At 41.5% G+C, this 24107-nt stretch overlaps 1 protein-coding gene across 4 annotated transcripts in view; it reads left to right on the top strand.

Annotated features, from left to right (window-relative positions):
* Nucleotides 1-2665: 2665 nt before the first annotated feature.
* CycE (cyclin E) overlaps nucleotides 2666-24107 on the top strand; it is a 37131-nt gene continuing 15689 nt past the window's right edge. Inside the window, exons 1-6 of one of the 4 annotated variants that reach the window (XM_053778784.2) lie at nucleotides 2666-2741; nucleotides 4816-4885; nucleotides 5563-5689; nucleotides 10580-10671; nucleotides 13885-14086; nucleotides 15729-15840. In XM_053778784.2, coding sequence (XP_053634759.1) covers nucleotides 4866-4885; nucleotides 5563-5689; nucleotides 10580-10671; nucleotides 13885-14086; nucleotides 15729-15840 — 553 coding nt within the window. In that variant the 5' untranslated portion in view covers nucleotides 2666-2741; nucleotides 4816-4865. Of the gene's footprint in view, nucleotides 2742-2883; nucleotides 3138-3544; nucleotides 3688-4815; nucleotides 4886-5562; nucleotides 5690-10579; nucleotides 10672-13884; nucleotides 14087-15728; nucleotides 15841-24107 lie in introns of those variants that run through there. The other 3 variants (XM_053778782.2, XM_053778783.2, XM_053778780.2) reach the window with 3 other exon arrangements.

The following is a 24107-nucleotide window of genomic DNA, read 5'->3' as shown; positions in this document are numbered from 1 at the left end:
GAGCTAAAGATTTCTACCCCCTGTGGCTTGTCTTGCATAGTTAAGATCACCTGTCTCCGATTGTTTGTAATATATATATATATATATATATATATATATATATATATATATATATATATATATATATATATATATATATATATATATATATATATATATATATATATATATATATATATATATATATATATATATATATAACTCGTGAATACAAAGATCATAGCAATAATAAAGATATAATGATTTTACTAATAAATATAAAAATATTTATATATATCCATATTATTATTAACATAATTATTATCGAAATGCTTTTTTTTTATTGCTGCCATTTTTTTTTTTTGGGCGGGAAACATTTGGCTGGTTTAGGGGGGGGTCCCAACTGTCAAGAACGCGCACCTCTCTACAGTGAACTCCACTCCATTAGTGCTATTTTATTTCACGCTGGGTGATTTTAACTGTGATTTTCAAGACAATGTGTACAGATTTTGCATTGTTAAGCTCGGTTAGTATGTATAATAGCCAGTAGGGGAGTTTAAAAGGTGTCAGGATGGTGTATTATGAAGAGGTAATAGGGGGAGGGGTTACCTCAGGGCTTCTCCCGGAAAAAAGCGGGAAAAATTGCATGCCCGCCAAAACCTTCTCAATGAATGAAATATTTGTTTGCCGCAAACTTACTCTTGTTTTCTTGAAGCATATTGCGAATATACTATATAGAAAGCCCCTAATTATGCTCTGCATAATTAGGGGCTTTCTATATAGTAGTGTGTCACTGATGTCAGTTATGGTCTGTATAAGTTGTACTTGTAGAAACAAAGATTATGATTATTATTATTTAATGTGTCGATGTTTCTATGTGTTTCATTTTCCTGGTCTTCAGAGTTGTGAATCCAGGGGGGGTATTTTGGTGCACCGGGTGTGGAGCGCCAGACCCCCAGGGCTTAAATATCGTGTTTCACCTAACCACGCGCTCACCCCATCCAGTAAGTTTATTTAGGTACAGGTACACATAAGTACAATTATCATAACTAGTTATATACGTGTAAATTATATAGGAAAACCCAAAAGAGTCAGAGTGACTAATTTCCATTGTGATGGTTGACTATTGAGCACATTAAATAGCGCTTAACATTTGCTAGTAGACGCCATTATTCATAATGCCACGAATAAAATCAACATTTAGTATGTCGTGTGCTAAATGTATGGAAAAATCAGGGTGCCATTATTGCCCACAGGATGGGCATGGGGTTCATAATTAACATTAAACTAATGGAGAAGGAGGAGAAGATTCTAAATAAAGGATAAGTGTGAGGGAAAGTTTCTCTAATATAATTTTCATCTTTTACGATAGTTTTATATGGCAGTTATGTAGGTTGACTCACGGGCACTAGTGGAAATAAGTCATTTTGTCTGACTTGGGTTATCCTCGACAATTTACACATACGTTACTATGTATGATAATTTGTATTACTGTATTTATGTGTTCCTGTACCTAAATAAACTTAGGATAAACGAATAAAATCATTGTGACATTTTTGTTTAAGACTCTTGTGTTATATACTCGTCATAGTAAAAAATAAACTTATATAACAATTACTAAGTGTAGGATTGAACATATATACGCATCATAGTAAAAAATAAACTTATATAACAATACATGTTCAATCCTACCCTTAGTAATTTTAGAAGTAAATCAACATAAGATGGTGGAAATGATGAGGGAATAGTGGGAGGGAGGCAATGAGAGAAAATTGTAAGATAGGGATGGAGAGGTAGGAATGAGAGAGAAAAGCGGGAAGGAGAAAAGATATTAAGACAAGGTGTTAGAGAGTGTGAGGGAAAGGTGGGGGGGGGAGAAAGAGGCGGGGGGATAAGAGGGAGAGAAAGGTAAGAGCGGCAACGGAAGAGGGGGTACCGGTTGAGAAGAGGGAGGGTATTGCGATAGTGGGGGATTAGTGGGATGGAGAGAGTGTGGCGTTGTGGGGGATGGGGAGTGCGCGCCAAGGTGTTATGAGACGCCGCGAGGGCCCCTCTCTAGCCTTCCTTCATAGAACCCTCTCCTCCATCCTCATCCCCTTCCACATTTCTAGCAAACATAGCTATAAGTATCCATCAATCTTTGTGTGAACTACCATTCAGAATCAAGGGAGAATCTTCCTTTAAGTGGTTAAACTGCATCGAGGATGGCATGGTCAACTCTATAAGCTCGTGCTCAAAAAACAATATATTTATTTGTATATAACTATCGGAATTCATTTTCGCTTGTGTATTATGCGGCCTACTTGCTCCTGGGAAGTGTATTTGGTGCTGTCAGTAATTTTGTTTATATTTCTGCCTCGTATAGAAATATAATTAATCAATTATTGTCTGGCAGACCCTCGTGGCGCTTGCCATCTGTGTATATAAATTATAACATATAATGAAGATGTAAAAGACAATATTATTTCTAATATAAATTTATTAGAAGCATGTAGGCATTAGGGATAAGGTTTATATAAATGAACTTCAACTGGGTGTCGCAGATGGGCCGGCAGCTCCCTGGCGCGCCTGGCCAGTGTTTATGTATTGATCAGCTGGTTCTGGCGCTGGTAAATTCATATTTGGCGCGCTAAACGTCACACCGATTAGCCAATCGCGAGCCGGCAGCGTTGTCTCAAATTCCAATAGTCGCAAGGGTCATTGTGCTCTGGCGCTCGGAATATCCCTTATATCTTTGACGCCACAACTTAATTTCAAACCCGGTAAGACCATATAGACTGCTGAAATTATTACGAAAAGATGTATATATTTTGCCAAGCAGTTTATATTGACACGAGAAAATAAAATCCAATGTTTACATTCGAAACTTTTATAAGAGTTTACTTGGCATGTTGAAAGAAAAAGCACCAATCAGCGGGCGAGTTGGGCCTGACTCCGCCCAGCTGATTTTGGCGGCCAGCCTGCCAGCCCGCGCACACTGATCAACATCCGCGGGTCTCTTGACCATGGTGGCCGACCTCTGAGTTTGTGAAGCTATAACATCAAGGTAAACTGGGATTTTACTCTTCTGGCGTGGTTATGTGATGGAGTGATTTGTTATCAAGGTGTATCCGTGACAGATTTGTGGATACACGAGCCAGGAAGCTCGAGTTACGGAGGTAAGTCAGTGATGCTCAGGATTATCCCGGGATACCTAACCCGGGTAGACAAGCAGGGCGATTTGCGCTCCTTAATTTAACGATATTTAGCACTTATTTCACATGTAATATTCGGTAGTTCTACTGGGGGGTGTACATTCTTCACTTGAATTCATTGCAGTTGTGTTCACTTGCAAAAATCTTCTCCAGAGAAGCAGAAATGTGAGTTTATTTAACCCAGGACCCCGAAGGCCACAAAGGATAATGGGTCTGATTTTGTAGGCTTTGGAGCGGCACTAGTCGCTTATTACCACCTAAGATCTCAGTGTCAGGTTAGAGAATAGGTACCAGTGTGCTCGTGGAGGCGAGAGAAGGAGAGTTAAATAATGAAGAAAAATGGTGGATGGGAGGAGAAGCAGGAGGGGGGTGAGGTGGGTTGGCGGGCAAACTTGGCCGCCCAGGACACCTGGAAACCACTTTACAATATATCATCTGGACACAGTTCCTGACCCATTTGATGGACTCTGCGCTTCTCTGGCTTCCACAATGTCTTCTCCCGCCAGACAACTCGGTAAATACATATATGGCAAGAGTTGTGGTGTGTGGGATGGTGAGATACATGACTGACGTAATGGTAGGATCTTCTTGACTGGCGCGGGAAAGATTTTTTTATTTGCTCGTATCTTTAAAAGAAAAGAAAGATATTTTCTTGCATTACAGTGCCAAGACACTGTCATTTGTGTGTGTCGAAATTCTAGTGTGACCTGAAAGTTACCTTGAAAACTATCCTTGGTAAAGCCATCTGTTGCTATTTTACGATGTATATGGAAATATTTTAATAATGCAAATGAATATTAAGTACATATTGTTTTACAGACAGCACTTCATGGACATTAAGTACAATAAGCACATAATTGATGCAGCCATACATTAGTGGTAAATTATGGAGATTTAACCCAAGATAACCCAACATAGTTAGTGTGATATTTCCACTTTTATTGATTGGAACCTAATTAAACATATTTATGTATATCTTGATGTTCAGGATTTCTGTTTGAGGCTTAAGTTAGATTTACTAAGTGGAATCAAATGCAGATTAGCTAGTTAACTTGACTACCAATAGATGATGTATGGGTAGCATATGGCTATTATATTCAGTAGTCATATTTTCCTGGAGTTATGAAAGAAGCCCAGTATTAAAGGATTTGACTCGCAACCAAAGGATTCATAGTTCAGTTCTGGGCGTGTGTCATTTCTGGTACGTATGGCTGAATCTCCTGACACCTGCTGACCTTGTTCACCTAGCAATAAATAGGAACCTGGTTGTTAATCATCTTTTATGGGCTGCATTCTGGGAAAGAGGACCAAAGGACCACAATGGAAATAAACCACACTGATTGGCTCACATGGTTTATCCTGTGTTACTAACTCTCAAGTGTTAATCCTTCTTTATAAATTATATGGCAATTATCAAAATGAAACTTAAGTTATAGATACAGATGAATTGCTTAAAGTTCAGGGTAAGAATTAGAGGAATCTACAGTAAATTTGATGATAATTTTGGTTGAAATAGGGAAGTAAGATGATCAGAAGGAAAGAGGGTGATTCCTTTTACATACTTGTAAGCTGCGATGGCCAACATTTTCATGCTAAAGGTGGTGCATAGATAGATGAATAGCGATGTTATTTTTTTCCCCAGGCCCTGTACGCATCACCAGACCTTCACCACTGATCATCACTCACAGCCTCATGTCTCAGAACCAAAGAAGGTATGAGCTCTATTAACCTAATAGTCTTTAACTTGCTAACTGCAATTGAGTTGGCAGTGATTTCTATCACTATCTTTGCAGGTTAAGAAAGTTCTTTAGCTCATTTTGCATCCTAACTAACCTAATGACTGGAATTCATTTTTTTTACTTGGATAGAGTTTGGCAAAAGCAGCAATGAGGCCCAGTCCCTTTAGCCATTATGTGCCTTTGTAATCTTTTGACTTCCACCTACAGGATGGGTATGCAGTGCATAGTAAAACTACTAAACTATTTTACACCAGAAAGTGCATGCTTGGGGTTTTTACTACCAGTTACTGTAATTAATGTATGGTATTACACTAGTGGAGATAAATGATATAATGCAGCATAATACAATCTTTTATCGACTACATTATGCCCATGTAGTCAATAAAGAATCACATACGGCATTTGTTTCTGTTTTTTCTTTACACTAGTGTTATTGGAGCAAGTTTGACGAGTAGAGCAGTGTTGTTAGAATGTTCCAACTATTGCTTTAGTGGTATTTTTTTTTTTTTTTTCAAAATTTTACTTAATCTTTGAGATTGATCACCATAAATGGACAACCTCAGTGATACAGTATTTATTACATGCACTGAGTATTCCAGTTTAGTAAGAATTTCTGCAAAAGTTGGAATGAGACAATTTCTAACTTTCAGACTGAAAAATGGTTCACTGTCAACTAGAACTAAGCCAGCCATTCTGAGAACCAGGAAGAGAAGGAGCTCAGAAAACGATGAAGACGAACGACATGTAAAACAGGCACGTGTGGAACCTACAGAGATGGTACGTCAAGACTCCAGTGATTGTGGTTCTTGTTTGTCAATCTGTCTGATTCTGTTTCTCTCATCATTTCTTTCTTTTTTTCCTCTATTTTTTTTTCTTATTTTTCTCATTTTATTTTCTCTTTTTCTTTCTTTCTCATGTTCTTTCTCTTTATTATTTTTCTTTCTTTTTTCTCCCTCTCTCTTTTCCTTTAATTCTTGTGTGTGTGTACTCACCTAGTTGAGGTTGCAGGGGTCGAGTCCAAGCTCCTGGCCCCGCCTCTTCACTGGTCGCTACTAGGTCACTCTCCCTGAACCGTGAGCTTTATCGTACCTCTGCTTAAAGCTATGTATGGATCCTGCCTCCACTACATCGCTTCCCAAACTATTCCACTTCCTGACTACTCTGTGGCTGAAGAAATACTTCCTAACATCCCTTTGATTCATCTGTGTCTTCAGCTTCCAACTGTGTCCTCGTGTTGCTGTGTCCAGTCTCTGGAACATCCTGTCTTTGTCCACCTTGTCAATTCCTCTCAGTATTTTGTAAGTCGTTATCATGTCCCCCCTATCTCTCCTGTCCTCCAGTGTCGTCAGGTTGATTTCCCTTAACCTCTCCTCATAGGACATACCTCTTAACTCTGGGACCAGTCTTGTTGCAAACCTTTGCACTTTCTCTAGTTTCTTTACATGCTTGGCTAGGTGTGGGTTCCAAACTGGTGCCGCATACTCCAATATGGGCCTAACGTACACGGTGTACAGGGTCCTGAACGATTCCTTATTAAGATGTCGGAATGCTGTTCTGAGGTTTGCCAGTCGCCCATATGCTGCAGCAGTTATTTGGTTGATGTGCGCTTCAGGAGATGTGCCTGGTGTTATACTCACCCCAAGATCTTTTTCCTTGAGTGATGTTTGTAGTCTCTGGCCCCCTAGACTGTACTCCGTCTGCGGTCTTCTTTGCCCTTCCCCAATCCTCATGACTTTGCACTTGGTGGGATTGAACTCCAGGAGCCAATTGCTGGACCAGGTCTGCAGCCTATCCAGATCCCTTTGTAGTTCTGCCTGGTCTTCGATCGACTGAACTCTTCTCATCAACTTCACGTCATCTGCAAACAGGGACACCTCGGAGTTTATTTCTTCCGTCATGTCGTTCACAAATACCAGAAACAGCACTGGTCCTAGGACTGACCCCTGTGGGACCCCGCTGGTCACAGGTGCCCACTCTGACACCTCGCCACGTACCATTACTCGCTGCTGTCTTCCTGACAAGTATTCCCTGATCCATTGCAGTGCCTTCCCTGTTATCCCTGCTTGGTCCTCCAGTTTTTGCACTAATCTCTTGTGTGGTACTGTGTCAAACGCCTTCTTGCAGTCCAAGAAAATGCAATCCACCCACCCCTCTCTCTCTTGTCTTACTGCTGTCACCATGTCATAGAACTCCAGTAGGTTTGTGACACAGGATTTCCTGTCTCTGAAACCATGTTGTCTGCTGGTGATGAGATCATTCCTTTCTAGATGTTCCACCATTCTTCTCCTGACAATCTTTTCCATGATTTTGCATGCTATACATGTCAGAGACACTGGTCTGTAGTTTAGTGCTTCATGTCTGTCTCCTTTTTTAAAGATTGGGACCACATTTGCTGTCTTCCATGCCTCAGGCAATCTCCCTGTTTCGATAGATGTATTGAATATTGTTGTTAGGGGTACACATAGCGCCTCTGCTCCCTCTCTCAGGACCCATGGAGAGATGTTATCTGGCCCCATTGCCTTTGAAGTATCTAGCTCACTCAGAAGCCTCTTCACTTCTTCCTCGGTTGTGTGTACTGTGTCCAGCACATGGTGTAACCCACCTCTCCGTCTTTCTGGAGCCCCTTCTGTCTCCTCTGTGAACACTTCTTTGAATCTCTTGTTGAGTTCCTCACATACTTCACGGTCATTTCTGGTTGTCTCTCCTCCCCCCTTCCTTAGCCTGTGTGTGTGGGTGTGGGTGGTATGTACACTCACCTGGTTGTGGTTGCAGGGGTTGAGTCACAGCTCCTGGTCCCTGTGTGTGTGTGTGTGTGTGTGCTTACCTAATTGTTGCAGGGGTCGAGACTCAGCTCCTGGCCCTGCCTCTTCACTGAGTGCTACTAGGTCCTCTCTCTCCCTGCTCCATGAGCTTTATCATACCTCATCTTAAAGCTATGTATGGTTCCTGCCTCCTACCTCACTTGCTAAGCTATTCCACTTCCTGACTATGACTGAAGAAATACTTCCTAACATCCCTTTGACTCATCTGGGTCTTCAACTTCAAATTGTGACCCCTTGTTTCTGTGTGTGTGTGTGTGTGTGTGTGTGTGTGTGTGTGTGTGTGTGTACTCACCTAATTGTGATAGCAGGGGTCGAGACTCAGCTCCTGGCCCCGCCTCTTCACTGATTGCTACTAGGTCCTCTCCCTCTCTGCTTCCTGAGCTTTGTCATACCTCTTCTTAAAACTATGTATGGTTCCTAACTCCACTACTTCACTTGCTAGGCTATTCCACTTCCTGACGACTCTATGACTGAAGAAATACTTCCTAACGTCTCTGTGACTCATCTGAGTCTTCAGCTTCCAGTTGTGACCCCTTGTTTCTGTGTCCCCTCTCTGGAACATCCTATCTGTCCACCTTGTCTATTCCCAACAGTATCTTGTATGTTTTTATCATGTCTCCCCTGACCCTTCTGTCCTCCAGTGTCGTCAGTCCGATTTCCCTCGACCTTTCCTCATACGACATTCCCCTGAGCTCTGGGACTAGCCTTGTTGCAAACCTTTGTACTTTCTCTAACTTCTTGACGTGCTTGACCAGGTGTGGGTTCCAGACTGGTGTTGCATACTCCAGTATGGGCCTAACGTACACAGTGTACAGTGTCTTGAACGATTCCTTATTAAGGTATCGGAACGCTGTTCTCAGGTTTGCCAGGCGCCCGTATGCTGCAGCAGTTATTTGGTTGATGTGTGCCTCCGGTTACGTGCTCGGTGTTATGGTCACCCCAAGGTCTTTCTCCCTGAGTGAGGTCTGTAGTGTTTGTGTGTATCTGTCTGTCTGTCTGTGTCTGTCTGTCTACTTGTTTATTTGTGGTTGCAGGGTTTGATTCACAGCTCCTGGACCTGAGTGAGTGTGTGTGTGTATACTCACCTAGTTTAGGTTACAGGGGTCGAGTCCTAGCTCGTGGCCCCGTGTGTGTGTGTGTGTGTGTGTCTGTCTGTGTGTCTGTGTCAGTATGTGTCAGTGATTGTCTGTGTACTCACCTATTTGTGGTTGCAGGGTTTGAGTCACAGCTCTTGGACCTAAGTGTGTGTGTCTATCTGTTTCATTGGGGAAGTGGAGAAAAATCCTTCCTCCATAAGCCATGGATGTTGTAAGAGGCAACTAAAATGCCAGGAGCAAGGAGCTAGTAACCTCTTCTCCTCTATAAATTACTAAACGTAAAAATTTTTTCATTTTACGTCACCCTGCCTTTGTGAGATACAGCCAGCTCATTGAAAAAAATATATGCACATACATACCAGTGTATATAATTTATTTATTTAAACATTATCAGGCACCACACAATATATTGTAACATTTTTATATCGTAGCTGGTGTATGAAGTTTGAACTGTTCTAGCTAGTATCCCAGCCAAGTGGAAAAATTTAAAATCTTGGTTTCGATGACCTTGTGAATATCAAACCTCTTGGTTCTTAAATGTCCTCATGAATATTACTAAATTTTGTCTGCATAGTAAAGTATTTTGGATTCATTCTTATTTTGTGCTGAGACCAGTTATTTTTTTTTTAACCATTTTTCTGATCTGTTTAATATTGACGTTTATGTGAAAGACTATCCAGAAAGTTTGTACAATGGTGTTCTGTTGTAGTGTACACATCAGTGTTCTGTTATAGTGTACACATCAGTGTTCTGTTATAGTGTACACATTGGTATTCTGTTAGTGTACACATTGGTATGTTAGTGTACACATGTTCTGTTAGTGTACATGTGTTCTGTTAGTATACACATCAGTGTTCTGTTATAGTGTACATGTCTGTTCTCTTATAGTGTACTTATCGGTGTGCTGTAATAGTGTACACATCAGTGTTCTGTTATAGTGTTCACATTAGTGTTCTGTTATAGTGTGTACCTAAGTGTTTCATAAGTGTTCTGTTACAGGTATACATAACTGTCCTGCTATATAACTACATAATTGTTCTATTGTGCATCACATATGTAAGTTCTGTAATACAGTGCATTCATTTTCTATGTTCTTTATACTTCACTTCCCTCATTAACCCCCCCTTCACCATCCTGTATATTTCTCCCTTGACCCTTCTTTTATCCTTTGTCCTTATTTCATCCTTGCCTTCTCTCTGTTGCACTTTTCTTGTCTTCTTATGTTGCCCTTGTCTTCTCCTTATTTCATGCTTACTGTTACTGCTTTCTCTTTGTCACCCTTGTTTTCTTTGTCCTAGTTGACTCTGCTCTTCCCTGTTTTGCCATTCCTTCCCTGTTCTACCCTGTCCTCTCTTTTTTCGGTGCTACTTTAGCGTGCAGTCTACCAGCTCATTTACACTTTAGCATGCCGTCTACCAGCACTTTTACACAAATCTGCTGCATCTTTTCTCAGTTAGGTTAGGTAAAAAAGATGGCAATAGCCCATGGCATTTAGATTGGCATATGCAGTATTCATAGACTACGAATACTGCGGTAGACCGCACACTAAATTAGCACCCTTTTTTCTCTCTCCCCTCTTTATTTCAATCTTCTGTTTCACTCTTCCATCCTCTTATGTCTAATTCTCCCATATATATATTATTTCATTCCATTGCATTTCTCACGTCACTTTCAATAAGTGTTTAGTGTAAATCATTTAGTTTTCCCTGTCTTAAGTTTATTAATTACCTGGTTGTACTTGTCCACAGCCTCAGCCATTGGGCGATGTGACATCCAGCCTCAATGTGGAGAGGGAGCGGTCAGTGACCCCAGACAACCCTGTACCCGAGACATGGAATAAGTAGGTTCACTCGAGAGACCAAAACATCATCTCATTTCATCCCGTTTGTAGTTTATTTGTGAATTGTTCCTGTATTATAAGGGTTCGTGATAAAGAAATTGGGGCTGATTATCTTGCAGTCCCCAGGTCCTGCATGACCCCTGTGGGTTAATAATATAATAATCAGCTACAAAAGTGTGACTTATTTTTATTAATTTTAGCAATTTGTGAAAATCATAATAAAATGAAAGGGTTGTTTTTAATATACAGATGCTCCTCACTTTACTATGGTTTGACTTATGATATTTCAACTGCGGTGGTGCAATAGCGATGCATATTCAGTAGCTGTCAAACTTTAAATTTTAATCTTGTATTCATTTATTTACTTTTTAATACTGGTATTTAGTTAGTCACAGTAATTATTTGTTTATTTACTTATTCAGTGACAGTAGTTATTTATTTACTTATGTACAGCTTCTGTTCCTAAGACCGTGTTGGTAAACGAATTTGTCGCTAAGTGAGGAACATACTATAATAGTAGTGGGTTTGTGTCAACCATATTTGATATTGTTTTAATGTCACCATTGTGCCATTTAAAACATTTCTGATATATTTTTAAATGTTTATACAGTAGTGTACTGTGCATATATTGCAATAAACATAATAGAGGCAATCAGGTATGTATACTGGTCAGAGAGCCCATCGTAAGTTTGAGTCGTTGGTAAACGAGTGCGTTGCTAAGTGAGGAGAGGCTGTATTTACATACAGTAGACTGTCATTTAGCATGAGTTTATTTGGCATGATTGAAGAATTGTGCCAATTTTATGTAACACGTCGTAAGTTGAATTTAACACGGTTCAGTTTGCGGGAAGAAAAAAAAAACTTCCCTTTTCCTCAAGCGGCCGCCTTGTTGTAGATCAGCAGGGGAGACCTCCCCCCCCCCCACCCAACACCACCCCAGCATTTGTACTTCATACGTGTCCAGTCCAACATCTCTGCTACAAGCTTGTGATTGTGAATTGTGTTTTGATCTTAGACAAGGATGTGTGATGTCACCGTGGTTGTTTAATATATTTATAGATGGGGTTGTAAGAGAAGTAAATGCGAGGGTCTTGGCAAGAGGCGTGGAGTTAAAAGATAAAGAATCACACACAAAGTGGGAGTTGTCACAGCTGCTCTTTGCTGATGACACTGTGCTCTTGGGAGATTCTGAAGAGAAGTTGCAGAGATTGGTGGATGAATTTGGTAGGGTGTGCAAAAGAAGAAAATTAAAGGTGAATACAGGAAAGAGTAAGGTTATGAGGATAACAAAAAGATTAGGTGATGAAAGATTGAATATCAGATTGGAGGGAGAGAGTATGGAGGAGGTGAACGTATTCAGATATTTGGGAGTGGACGTGTCAGCGGATGGGTCTATGGAAGATGAGGTGAATCATAGAATTGATGAGGGAAAAAGAGTGAGTGGTGCACTTAGGAGTCTGTGGAGACAAAGAACTTTGTCCTTGGAGGCAAAGAGGGGAATGTATGAGAGTATAGTTTTACCAACGCTCTTATATGGGTGTGAAGCGTGGGTGATGAATGTTGCAGCGAGGAGAAGGCTGGAGGCAGTGGAGATGTCATGTCTGAGGGCAATGTGTGGTGTGAATATAATGCAGAGAATTCGTAGTTTGGAAGTTAGGAGGAGGTGCGGGATTACCAAAACTGTTGTCCAGAGGGCTGAGGAAGGGTTGTTGAGGTGGTTCGGACATGTAGAGAGAATGGAGCGAAACAGAATGACTTCAAGAGTGTATCAGTCTGTAGTGGAAGGAAGGCGGGGTAGGGGTCGGCCTAGGAAGGGTTGGAGGGAGGGGGTAAAGGAGGTTTTGTGTGCGAGGGGCTTGGACTTCCAGCAGGCATGCGTGAGCGTGTTTGATAGGAGTGAATGGAGACAAATGGTTTTTAATACTTGACGTGCTGTTGGAGTGTGAGCAAAGTAACATTTATGAAGGGATTCAGGGAAACCGGCAGGCCGGACTTGAGTCCTGGAGATGGGAAGTACAGTGCCTGCACTCTGAAGGAGGGGTGTTAATGTTGCAGTTTAAAAACTGTAGTGTAAAGCACCCTTCTGGCAAGACAGTGACGGAGTGAATGATGGTGAAAGTTTTTCTTTTTCGGGCCACCCTGCCTTGGTGGGAATCGGCCGGTGTGATAATAAAAAAAAATAAATAAATCTTGTATCTGCTAAGCAATCATGACACCCAGTAGGTATATCCAGTGTTCCTCAAAGTGCCAAGAAAAGGTGTAATCATTTAAGTTTTAGAATTAACGAAGGAAACAAAGATATTAGACAAAACATAACCTGTGGCCATAATGAAGTGTTACTTTGTACACATAAAAAGAGGTGAACATAAGCTTGTGTGACTGACTGACTTACTGAATGACTTGACTGACTTATTGAATGACTTGACTGATTTACTGAATGACTTGACTGACTTACTGAATGACATGACTGACTTATTGAACGACTTAACTGATTTACTGAATTGACTGACTTACTGAATGACTTGACTGACTTACTGAACTTGACTGACTTACTAAACAACTTGACTGACTTACTGAATCACTTGACTGACATACTGAATCACTTGACTGACTAAATGACATAAAGTTAGTCACTCCAGTACAACCATCAACTCAGTACCAGAACCTCTACCATCCACCTCAGACCAGTAGGGCCACAGCATAACTCTCCACTCTTTACAATCATCCACAAACACCAGCACCCACAATTTAACGTAAGAAATATTATTATTTCTGTTACATTTGTAGTCTTAAGCAGTAAAAAAACATAATACATCACAGCAGTGAACTACAATTACATATTCACATTTATTTTTGTAAGATGTGGAAGCCTAAGAAAAGTTTTGCTTTTTAGGGGCACTATGGAACATAACCCTATTTTCACATAAGTTCTTCAGTTCATCTTGCACTGTTTTTTACCTAACGCGGCATTTTCAGGAACGTAACTACTGTGTTAAATGACAGTCTGCTGTATCTTATTGAAATTCGACTTACGAGATTTTCACGTTATAATGGGTTCATCGGAACGTAACCTCATCATAAATATATAAATGCCCACGAACGCTCAACTTGGCGAGATGAGCCTGGTGCATGGCTGGGCTCTGAGAGTAGCAAGATTCTCAAAACTCATCAAAGGTATATCAAAGATAACAAGCAAAATTTAAATGCTTTCAGGTTTCGAGGTCTGACATGCATCCCAACACCACAGTCCACCAGGAAACTGCCATTGCCAAAGTTAAGTTGGGCCGATCAAGGTGAGGTATGGGCGCTCATGTGCCGGAAAGATCGCCTCTATCCTCGATGTCCAGATTACCTCAGTCAACATCCCTCGTTACAAGCACGGATGAGGGCCATTCTTTTAGACTGGTTGACAGAGGTACATTTTCCATTACTGTTTAATTGTGTACAGCATTGAAATAATTTTTGTAGTGAAATAATAGTTGTTATTGCTGGGTATGATGGATTCTTTATTAGTAGGTTACCAGGTATATAGTAAACCCTCGGTTTAATGGAATATTAGGGATTGTCTGAGTGTCTGTTAAATCGGAATGATGTTTAAAATTAGAAAAAGAAGCACAGTAGTACTTTATACGTACTCGGTATAGTGCAGTGTACACATTCTACAGATTTTTTTTTTTAAACATGTCAGCTGTCTCCCACTGAGGCAGGGTATCACAGAAAGAAAGAAAAAACTTTCATCATTATTCAACAGCGATGGTTATGCAGACTGATGACAGATGATGATGGTTATGCAGACAGTGATGATGGCTACACAGACAGTGATGACAGATGGTGATGGCTACACAGACAATGATGACAAATGACGATGGCTACACAGACGATGACAAACGATGATGGCTGCACAGACAGTGATGACAGACGGCGATGGCTACACAGACAATGATGACAGATATCAATGGCTACACAGACGATGACAGACGGCGATGGCTACACAGACAGTGATGGCTACACAGACAATGATGACAGATGGCAATGGCTACACATACAATAATGACAGATGATGACAGACATTACCTTATGTAGGGGTGAAAATTTTGTGTCATTGGGGCACCTCTAAATGAACTCCAGTCATCACAAAAGTTACAATTATTTTTATCCTGGCGGTTACTCAACGGAGAGGCAAGATAAACTTTCAACCCCTAATCAGTTAACTACCCTATAAATAATAGAATCCTGTTTTTAGACTATACAAGGTGTTGCATAGCACAGAAGAATGGAGAAAAACTTAGGCATGGGGGAGATCAGAGCAGTGAAGCTTGAGTTACCATACTATGCATTACCACTAATGAGACATTAAGGAATTGATTCATTCACTAACCAGGATTTTGGCCTATTCTTTTCTGCCATGCAGTGCTGCCTAAAATAAAATGCATGTGTGGCATTGGCAGTAATTTGTAAGGGTAGAATTTACATCTGAACTGTGTTGGGAAAAAACCTTGAACATAATACGTGTGAAAATAACTCGGTATATAATGTTTTTACAATGTTTTATTATAGCACAGTGTATTGTAGCACTGAGATCATACAAGTCTAAAAATCAGCTCAAGTACCAGCCTTAAGATTTTTCCTTACTTTTTAAAGACAATTTATATTTGAAATTTTCTTGCTTGGTAAAGAAGTCGTGCAACAGTGGTAAAATATGAAGGAAAACACTTGCATGGGTAGATGTAATTACCAGTTGATGTGGTTGACTCCTTGTGGTGGATGACTATTGAAGGACAGTGAAGTTTTGAAAACCTGTTTTGGGTTTAATGAAAAATGGATTTATTTGAGGAATAAAGTCAAATTTAGATATTATTCTTGCATGATGAATTATATGAGCATCAAGAGTAAAAATGTGATTTAGTACTGTGCAAGTATTTTAATTTAGTATATTCATTTGAAGTTTAATATATGGAGGCTGAAGTTGATAGGGTTACACAAGTGAGGTGAGTCAGCTTTTTAATGTCCTAACTTGTCTTTCATAGAATATTCATGTATTGTGATATTTGCAACAGGTGTGTGAAGTATATAGGCTACACCGTGAAACATATTACCTAGCCACTGACTTCATCGATCGCTACTTAAGTGCCTCGAGAGATGTTCCCAAACAACAACTGCAACTTATAGGTTAGTTTGGTCTGCTCTTCTCCCTTTAATAATGTAGATAAATGCTTCAGAGAACCAACAGGTTTAGACACATGTGCAACACTTGGTTATTTTTATTGTGGAAACGTTTCTCCAAACAGTGGCTTCATCAGTCTAGGACAAAGAAGAATAGTGACGATCAGGAGGAGTTTGAGGTAATCAGTCCTTGAGCCTGGAGATGATGTAATGGACTCCAGGCTGAGGGACTGAGTGCCTCAGTCTCCTTCTGATCTTCGCTATTCATCTTTACATTGGACTGATGAAGCCACTGTGTGGCACAATGTTTCCACGATGGATATCCAAGTGTTGCACATGTCGAATTTATCTGTTTAATAATACTCCAGTCTTGTTTCTTACTCAGTATTTACTAAACTTTAAATTTTTAGAATAATTTTAGCTAATTGAATATTTCTTTAGCACATTAGTAATGTATTACAATTGTTCTGTTTCACAAGCCAACTATTTTTTTTTTTAATTTAGAGCTAAATATATTTTATTCTCATTTATGCTGCTTGGAAACACCAGGGTGAGAAGAGTCAGTATTGTCACTGGCCTCAGCGTTTGTTGATTATTTTAACCACACGGTTGTCTCATACCAAGGTAGGACAACCCAAAGAAGGAAAGTGATTCACTATCACTCAGTCAGTAGTCATCTTGCCAGAAGTGCTCCAATATTTCATTTCAAATGATTTTCTGAACTAGCCATGTATATTTACTGTGATATCCATTTCCTGCTGAGCTGCAAGCTTTGTTAGGTACTTGTGTTGTAAGCATATTTCAGATAATTGAAGGGATTCTATAATTGGATTGATTCTGAAAAAAGTTGTTTTTATACATGCATGTACTTGGAGTATACCCGGAGGGTATTCCGAGGGTCGATGACCCTGCGGCCCGGTCCATAACGAGACCTCGTGGTGGATCAGGGCCTGATTAACCAGGCTGTTACTGCTGGCCACACGCAGACCAACATAAGAGCCACATGTTCAGAGTCGGAATTTAATTGAAGCATTAACTGCTCAACTTTCTATTGCATAATTCAATGCTTCAGAGCAGTTTGAAGCATTTTCTGACATGCTTCATTTTTAGCTTAAATATATAAATTATCACACTTAATCACAAATGATGCTAGAATTATATTTTACTGGAGAAAACTAAGCCAGATCATATTTTTTTTTATTTCAAATATTAAACTTCAACTTTTTTTTTTTTTAACAATGATTTTATAGTCTTAGAGGTGACAGTGTGCTTAACCCATAATATTTTCAAATAATATAAATTTGGTAGGGTGTGCAAAAGAAGAAAATTAAAGGTGAATACAGGAAAGAGTAAGGTTATGAGGATAACAAAAAGATTAGGTGATGAAAGATTGAATATCAGATTGGAGGGAGAGAGTATGGAGGAGGTGAACGTATTCAGATATTTGGGAGTGGACGTGTCAGCGGATGGGTCTATGAAAGATGAGGTGAATCATAGAATTGATGAGGGAAAAAGAGTGAGTGGTGCACTTAGGAGTCTGTGGAGACAAAGAACTTTGTCCTTGGAGGCAAAGAGGGGAATGTATGAGAGTATAGTTTTACCAACGCTCTTATATGGGTGTGAAGCGTGGGTGATGAATGTTGCAGCGAGGAGAAGGCTGGAGGCAGTGGAGATGTCATGCCTGAGGGCAATGTGTGGTGTGAATATAATGCAGAGAATTCGTAGTTTGGAAGTTAGGAGGAGGTGCGGGATTACCAAAACTGTTGTCCAGAGGGCTGAGGAAGGGTTGTTGAGGTGGTTCGGACATGTAGAGAGAATGGAGCGAAACAGAATGACTTCAAGAGTGTATCAGTCTGTAGTGGAAGGAAGGCGGGGTAGGGGTCGGCCTAGGAAGGGTTGGAGGGAGGGGGTAAAGGAGGTTTTGTGTGCGAGGGGCTTGGACTTCCAGCAGGCATGTGTGAGCGTGTTTGATAGGAGTGAATGGAGACAAATGGTTTTTAATACTTGACGTGCTGTTGGAGTGTGAGCAAAGTAACATTTATGAAGGGATTCAGGGAAACCGGCAGGCCGGACTTGAGTCCTGGAGATGGGAAGTACAGTGCCTGCACTCTGAAGGAGGGGTGTTAATGTTGCAGTTTAAAAACTGTAGTGTAAAGCACCCTTCTGGCAAGACAGTGATGGAGTGAATGATGGTGAAAGTTTTTCTTTTTCGGGCCACCCTGCCTTGGTGGGAATCGGCCGGTGTGATAATAAAAAAAAAAAAAAAAAAAAAAAAAATAAATTGGTGTGAGATCATTGATGAGGGAAAAAGAGTGAGTGGTGCACTTAGGAGTCTGTGGAGACAAAGAACTTTGTCCTTGGAGGCAAAGAGGGGAATGTATGAGAGTATAGTTTTACCAACGCTCTTATATGGGTGTGAAGCGTGGGTGATGAATGTTGCAGCGAGGAGAAGGCTGGAGGCAGTGGAGATGTCATGTCTGAGGGCAATGTGTGGTGTGAATATAATGCAGAGAATTCGTAGTTTGGAAGTTAGGAGGAGGTGCGGGATTACCAAAACTGTTGTCCAGAGGGCTGAGGAAGGGTTGTTGAGGTGGTTCGGACATGTAGAGAGAATGGAGCGAAACAGAATGACTTCAAGAGTGTATCAGTCTGTAGTGGAAGGAAGGCGGGGTAGGGGTCGGCCTAGGAAGGGTTGGAGGGAGGGGGTAAAGGAGGTTTTGTGTGCGAGGGGCTTGGACTTCCAGCAGGCATGCGTGAGCGTGTTTGATAGGAGTGAATGGAGACAAATGGTTTTTAATACTTGACGTGCTGTTGGAGTGTGAGCAAAGTAACATTTATGAAGGGATTCAGGGAAACCGGCAGGCCGGACTTGAGTCCTGGAGATGGGAAGTACAGTGCCTGCACTCTGAAGGAGGGGTGTTAATGTTGCAGTTTAAAAACTGTAGTGTAAAGCACCCTTCTGGCAAGACAGTGATGGAGTGAATGATGGTGAAAGTTTTTCTTTTTCGGGCCACCCTGCCTTGGTGGGAATCGGCCGGTGTGATAATAAAAAATAATAAAAATTTTGTATCATTGAGTGACTTGATAAGTGCTGTATGAGATTGTATTAGTTTTTTAGTAAGAGAGACCAGTTTTTTCCTGTCTGGCAGACTTCATGGTATATCAAGTTGTGTGAGTTAGACACTTGCAGTGAAAGCTAGAGAAGGTAAGAGAATGTATGAGATGGAGAATGAATAAATAAGAGAATGAATGAATAAGAGAAAGTGAGTAAATAAGAGAATGAATGAATAAGAGAAAGTTAATACTATAAGAGAGAATGAATGAATAAGAGAAAGTGAATAAATAGAAGAGAATGAATGAATAATAGAAAGTGAATGAATAAGAAAAAATGAAAGAATAAGATAAACTGAATAAATAAGAGAGAATGTATGAATGAATAAGAGAGAGAATGAATGAATGAACAAGAGAGAATGTATGAATGAATAAGAGAGAATGAATGAATAAGAGAGAATGTATGAATGAGAGAGTGAGAATTAGTAAGTACATATGTGGCCTTTATGAATCCTGAGAAAGTGTACATTAGTTCACATAGGAAGTATAAAGAGCATTAAGTGTTATGTAATGCAAGAGGAATTTTTTGAAAATGATTTCTGGTCAATATATGTCAGTCAAACACTTGGGAAAAGAAATTGTCACATGTATACAAAGTTAACTTATTAAGTATCCTTTCAGAGACTGATATCTATATAGTTCGTGGAGTTATTGTTTTTGCTTTTGCTTTAGCAGTGTTTAGTTTCTGCAGCATGAGTTAAGACTGCATCTTTGGATTGCCCTCAGAGTTCCAGTTTGTGTGCACCTTAGTAAAAAAACAAATGTTATCTGGTGGCCTGGTGGTTAACGCTCTCGCTTCACACGGTGAGGGCCTGGGTTCGATTCCCAGCCAGAGTAGAAACATTGGACGTGTTTCTTTCCACCTGTTGTCTATGTTCCCCATCAGTAAAATGGGTACCTGGGTGTTAGTCGACTGGTGTGGGTCGCATCCTGGGACACTGACCTAAGGAGGCCTGGTCACAGACCGGGCCGCGGGGGCGTTGACCCCCGGAACTCTCTCCAGGTATCTCTCTATATAGAAATAAGTCAAAGACCCCAATGGAAATATTTCACTTTGTCTGACTTTTCTTTGAGTTATTCTAGATAATCTACATATATGCTGCTATGTATGATAATTTATGTAACTATATTTGTGTATCTGTACCTGAATAAACTTTCTATTTTGCTGTTGTGGCTTTGAATTTTCAGGTCAGGTGTGTGTTCCTTAAGGGGTGCAGATGTGATGAAGTAGGGAAATGGGTTTTATATAAAATTATGGGAATGATACATGACTTAAACTTGTGAGAAAGTTTGGGCATTGGAGTGAGTTGTAGGAGGTATGATAAGAGACATGGATGGAGGTGGTTGTTGAAGTTGTAGCAGGTATAACAGACATGGATGGGGGTGGTGGTTGAAGTTGTAGGGGGTATGATAAGACATGGATGGGGTGGTTGTTGAAGTTGTAGGGGGTATGATAAGACATGGATGGGGGTGGTTGTTGAAGTTGTAGGGGGTATGATAAGACATGGATGGGGGTGGTTGTTGAAGTTGTAGGGGGTATGATAAGACATGGATGGGGGTGGTTGTTGAAGTTGTAGGGGGTATGATAAGACATGGATGGGGGTGGTTGTTGAAGTTGTAGGGGGTATGATAAGACATGGATGGGGGTAGTTGTTGAAGTTGTAGGGGGTATGATAAGACATGGATGGGGGTGGTTGTTGAAGTTGTAGGGGGTATGATAAGACATGGATGGGGTGGTTGTTGAAGTTGTAGGGGGTATGATAAGACATGGATGGGGTGGTTGTTGAAGTTGTAGGGGGTATGATAAGACATGGATGGGGTGGTTGTTGAAGTTGTAGGGGGTATGATAAGACATGGATGGGGTGGTTGTTGAAGTTGTAGGGGGTATGATAAGACATGGATGGGGGTGGTTGTTGAAGTTGTAGAGGGTATGATAAGACATGGATGGGGTGGTGGTTGTTGAAGTTGTAGGGGGGGTATGATAAGACATGGATGGGGGTGGTTGTTGAAGTTGTAGGGGGTATGATAAGACATGGATGGGGTGGTGGTTGTTGAAGTTGTAGGGGGTATGATAAGACATGGATGGGGTGGTTGTTGAAGTTGTAGGGGGTATGATAAGACATGGATGGGGGTGGTTGTTGAAGTTGTAGGGGGTATGATAAGACATGGATGGGGGGGTGGTTGTTGAAGTTGTAGGGGGTATGATAAGACAGGGATGGGGTGGTTGTTGAAGTTGTCGGGGGTATGATAAGACATGGATGGGGTGGTTGTTGAAGTTGTAGGGGGTATGATAAGACATGGATGGGGGTGGTTGTTGAAGTTGTAGGGGGTATGATAAGACATGGATGGGGGTGGTTGTTGAAGTTGTAGGGGGTATGATAAGACATGGATGGGGGTGGTTGTTGAAGTTGTAGGGGGTATGATAAGACATGGATGGGGGTGGTTGTTGAAGTTGTAGGGGGTATGATAAGACATGGATGGGGGTGGTTGTTGAAGTTGTAGGGGGTATGATAAGACATGGATGGGGGTGGTTGTTGAAGTTGTAGGGGGTATGATAAGACATGGATGGGGGTGGTTGTTGAAGTTGTAGGGGGTATGATAAGACATGGATGGGGGTGGTTGTTGAAGTTGTAGGGGGTATGATAAGACATGGATGGGGGTGGTTGTTGAAGTTGTAGGGGGTATGATAAGACATGGATGGGGGTGGTTGTTGAAGTTGTAGGGGGTATGATAAGACATGGATGGGGTGGTTGTTGAAGTTGTAGGGGGTATGATAAGACATGGATGGGGGTGGTTGTTGAAGTTGTAGGGGGTATGATAAGACATGGATGGGGGTGGTTGTTGAAGTTGGAGGGGGTATGATAAGACATGGATGGGGGTGGTTGTTGAAGTTGTAGGGGGTATGATAAGACATGGATGGGGGTGGTTGTTGAAGTTGTAGGGGGTATGATAAGACATGGATGGGGGTGGTTGTTGAAGTTGTAGGGGGTATGATAAGACATGGATGGGGGTGGTTGTTGAAGTTGTAGGGGGTATGATAAGACATGGATGGGGGTGGTTGTTGAAGTTGTAGGGGGTATGATAAGACATGGATGGGGTGGTTGTTGAAGTTGTAGGGGGTATGATAAGACATGGATGGGGGTGGTTGTTGAAGTTGTAGGGGGTATGATAAGACATGGATGGGGTGGTTGTTGAAGTTGTAGGGGGTATGATAAGACATGGATGGGGGTGGTTGTTGAAGTTGTAGGGGGTATGATAAGACATGGATGGGGTGGTTGTTGAAGTTGTAGGGGGTATGATAAGACATGGATGGGGGTGGTTGTTGAAGTTGTAGGGGGTATGATAAGACATGGATGGGGGTGGTTGTTGAAGTTGTAGGGGGTATGATAAGACATGGATGGGGTGGTTGTTGAAGTTGTAGGGGGTATGATAAGACATGGATGGGGGTGGTTGTTGAAGTTGTAGGGGGTATGATAAGACATGGATGGGGGTGGTTGTTGAAGTTGTAGGGGGTATGATAAGACATGGATGGGGGTGGTTGTTGAAGTTGTAGGGGGTATGATAAGACAGGGCTGGGGGTGGTTGTTGAAGTTGTAGGGGGTATGATAAGACATGGATGGGGGTGGTTGTTGAAGTTGTAGGGGGTATGATAAGACATGGATGGGGGTGGTTGTTGAAGTTGTAGGGGGTATGATAAGACATGGATGGGGGTGGTTGTTGAAGTTGTAGGGGGTATGATAAGACAGGGATGGGGGTGGTTGTTGAAGTTGTAGGGGGTATGATAAGACATGGATGGGGGTGGTTGTTGAAGTTGTAGGGGGTATGATAAGACATGGATGGGGGTGGTTGTTGAAGTTGTAGGGGGTATGATAAGACATGGATGGGGGTGGTTGTTGAAGTTGTAGGGGGTATGATAAGACATGGATGGGGGTGGTTGTTGAAGTTGTAGGGGGTATGATAATACATGGATGGGGGTGGTTGTTGAAGTTGTAGGGGGTATGATAAGACATGGATGGGGGTGGTTGTTGAAGTTGTAGGGGGTATGATAAGACATGGATGGGGGTGGTTGTTGAAGTTGTAGGGGGTATGATAAGACATGGATGGGGGTGGTTGTTGAAGTTGTAGGGGGTATGATAAGACATGGATGGGGGTGGTTGTTGAAGTTGTAGGGGGTATGATAAGACATGGATGGGGGTGGTTGTTGAAGTTGTAGGGGGTATGATAAGACATGGATGGGGTGGTTGTTGAAGTTGTAGGGGGTATGATAAGACATGGATGGGGTGGTTGTTGAAGTTGTAGGGGGTATGATAAGACATGGATGGGGTGGTTGTTGAAGTTGTAGGGGGTATGATAAGACATGGATGGGGGTGGTTGTTGAAGTTGTAGGGGGTATGATAAGACATGGATGGGGTGGTTGTTGAAGTTGTAGGGGGTATGATAAGACATGGATGGGGTGGTTGTTGAAGTTGTAGGGGGTATGATAAGACATGGATGGGGTGGTTGTTGAAGTTGTAGGGGGTATGATAAGACATGGATGGGGTGGTTGTTGAAGTTGTAGGGGGTATGATAAGACATGGATGGGGTGGTTGTTGAAGTTGTAGGGGGTATGATAAGACATGGATGGGGTGGTTGTTGAAGTTGTAGGGGGTATGATAAGACATGGATGGGGTGGTTGTTGAAGTTGTAGGGGGTATGATAAGACATGGATGGGGTGGTTGTTGAAGTTGTAGGGGGTATGATAAGACATGGATGGGGTGGTTGTTGAAGTTGTAGGGGGTATGATAAGACATGGATGGGGTGGTTGTTGAAGTTGTAGGGGGTATGATAAGACATGGATGGGGTGGTTGTTGAAGTTGTAGGGGGTATGATAAGACATGGATGGGGTGGTTGTTGAAGTTGTAGGGGGTATGATAAGACATGGATGGGGTGGTTGTTGAAGTTGTAGGGGGTATGATAAGACATGGATGGGGTGGTTGTTGAAGTTGTAGGGGGTATGATAAGACATGGATGGGGTGGTTGTTGAAGTTGTAGGGGGTATGATAAGACATGGATGGGGGTGGTTGTTGAAGTTGTTGATGTTGTTGGGGGTATGATAAGACATGGTTGGGGTGGTTGTTGAAGTTGTAGGGGGTATGATAAGACATGGATGGGGTGGTTGTTGA

Source organism: Cherax quadricarinatus, chromosome 32 (assembly GCF_038502225.1).
Source record: "Cherax quadricarinatus isolate ZL_2023a chromosome 32, ASM3850222v1, whole genome shotgun sequence".
In the NCBI taxonomy this organism is placed as follows: domain Eukaryota; kingdom Metazoa; phylum Arthropoda; class Malacostraca; order Decapoda; family Parastacidae; genus Cherax; species Cherax quadricarinatus.
This window is presented reverse-complemented; position numbering and strand designations above follow the sequence as displayed.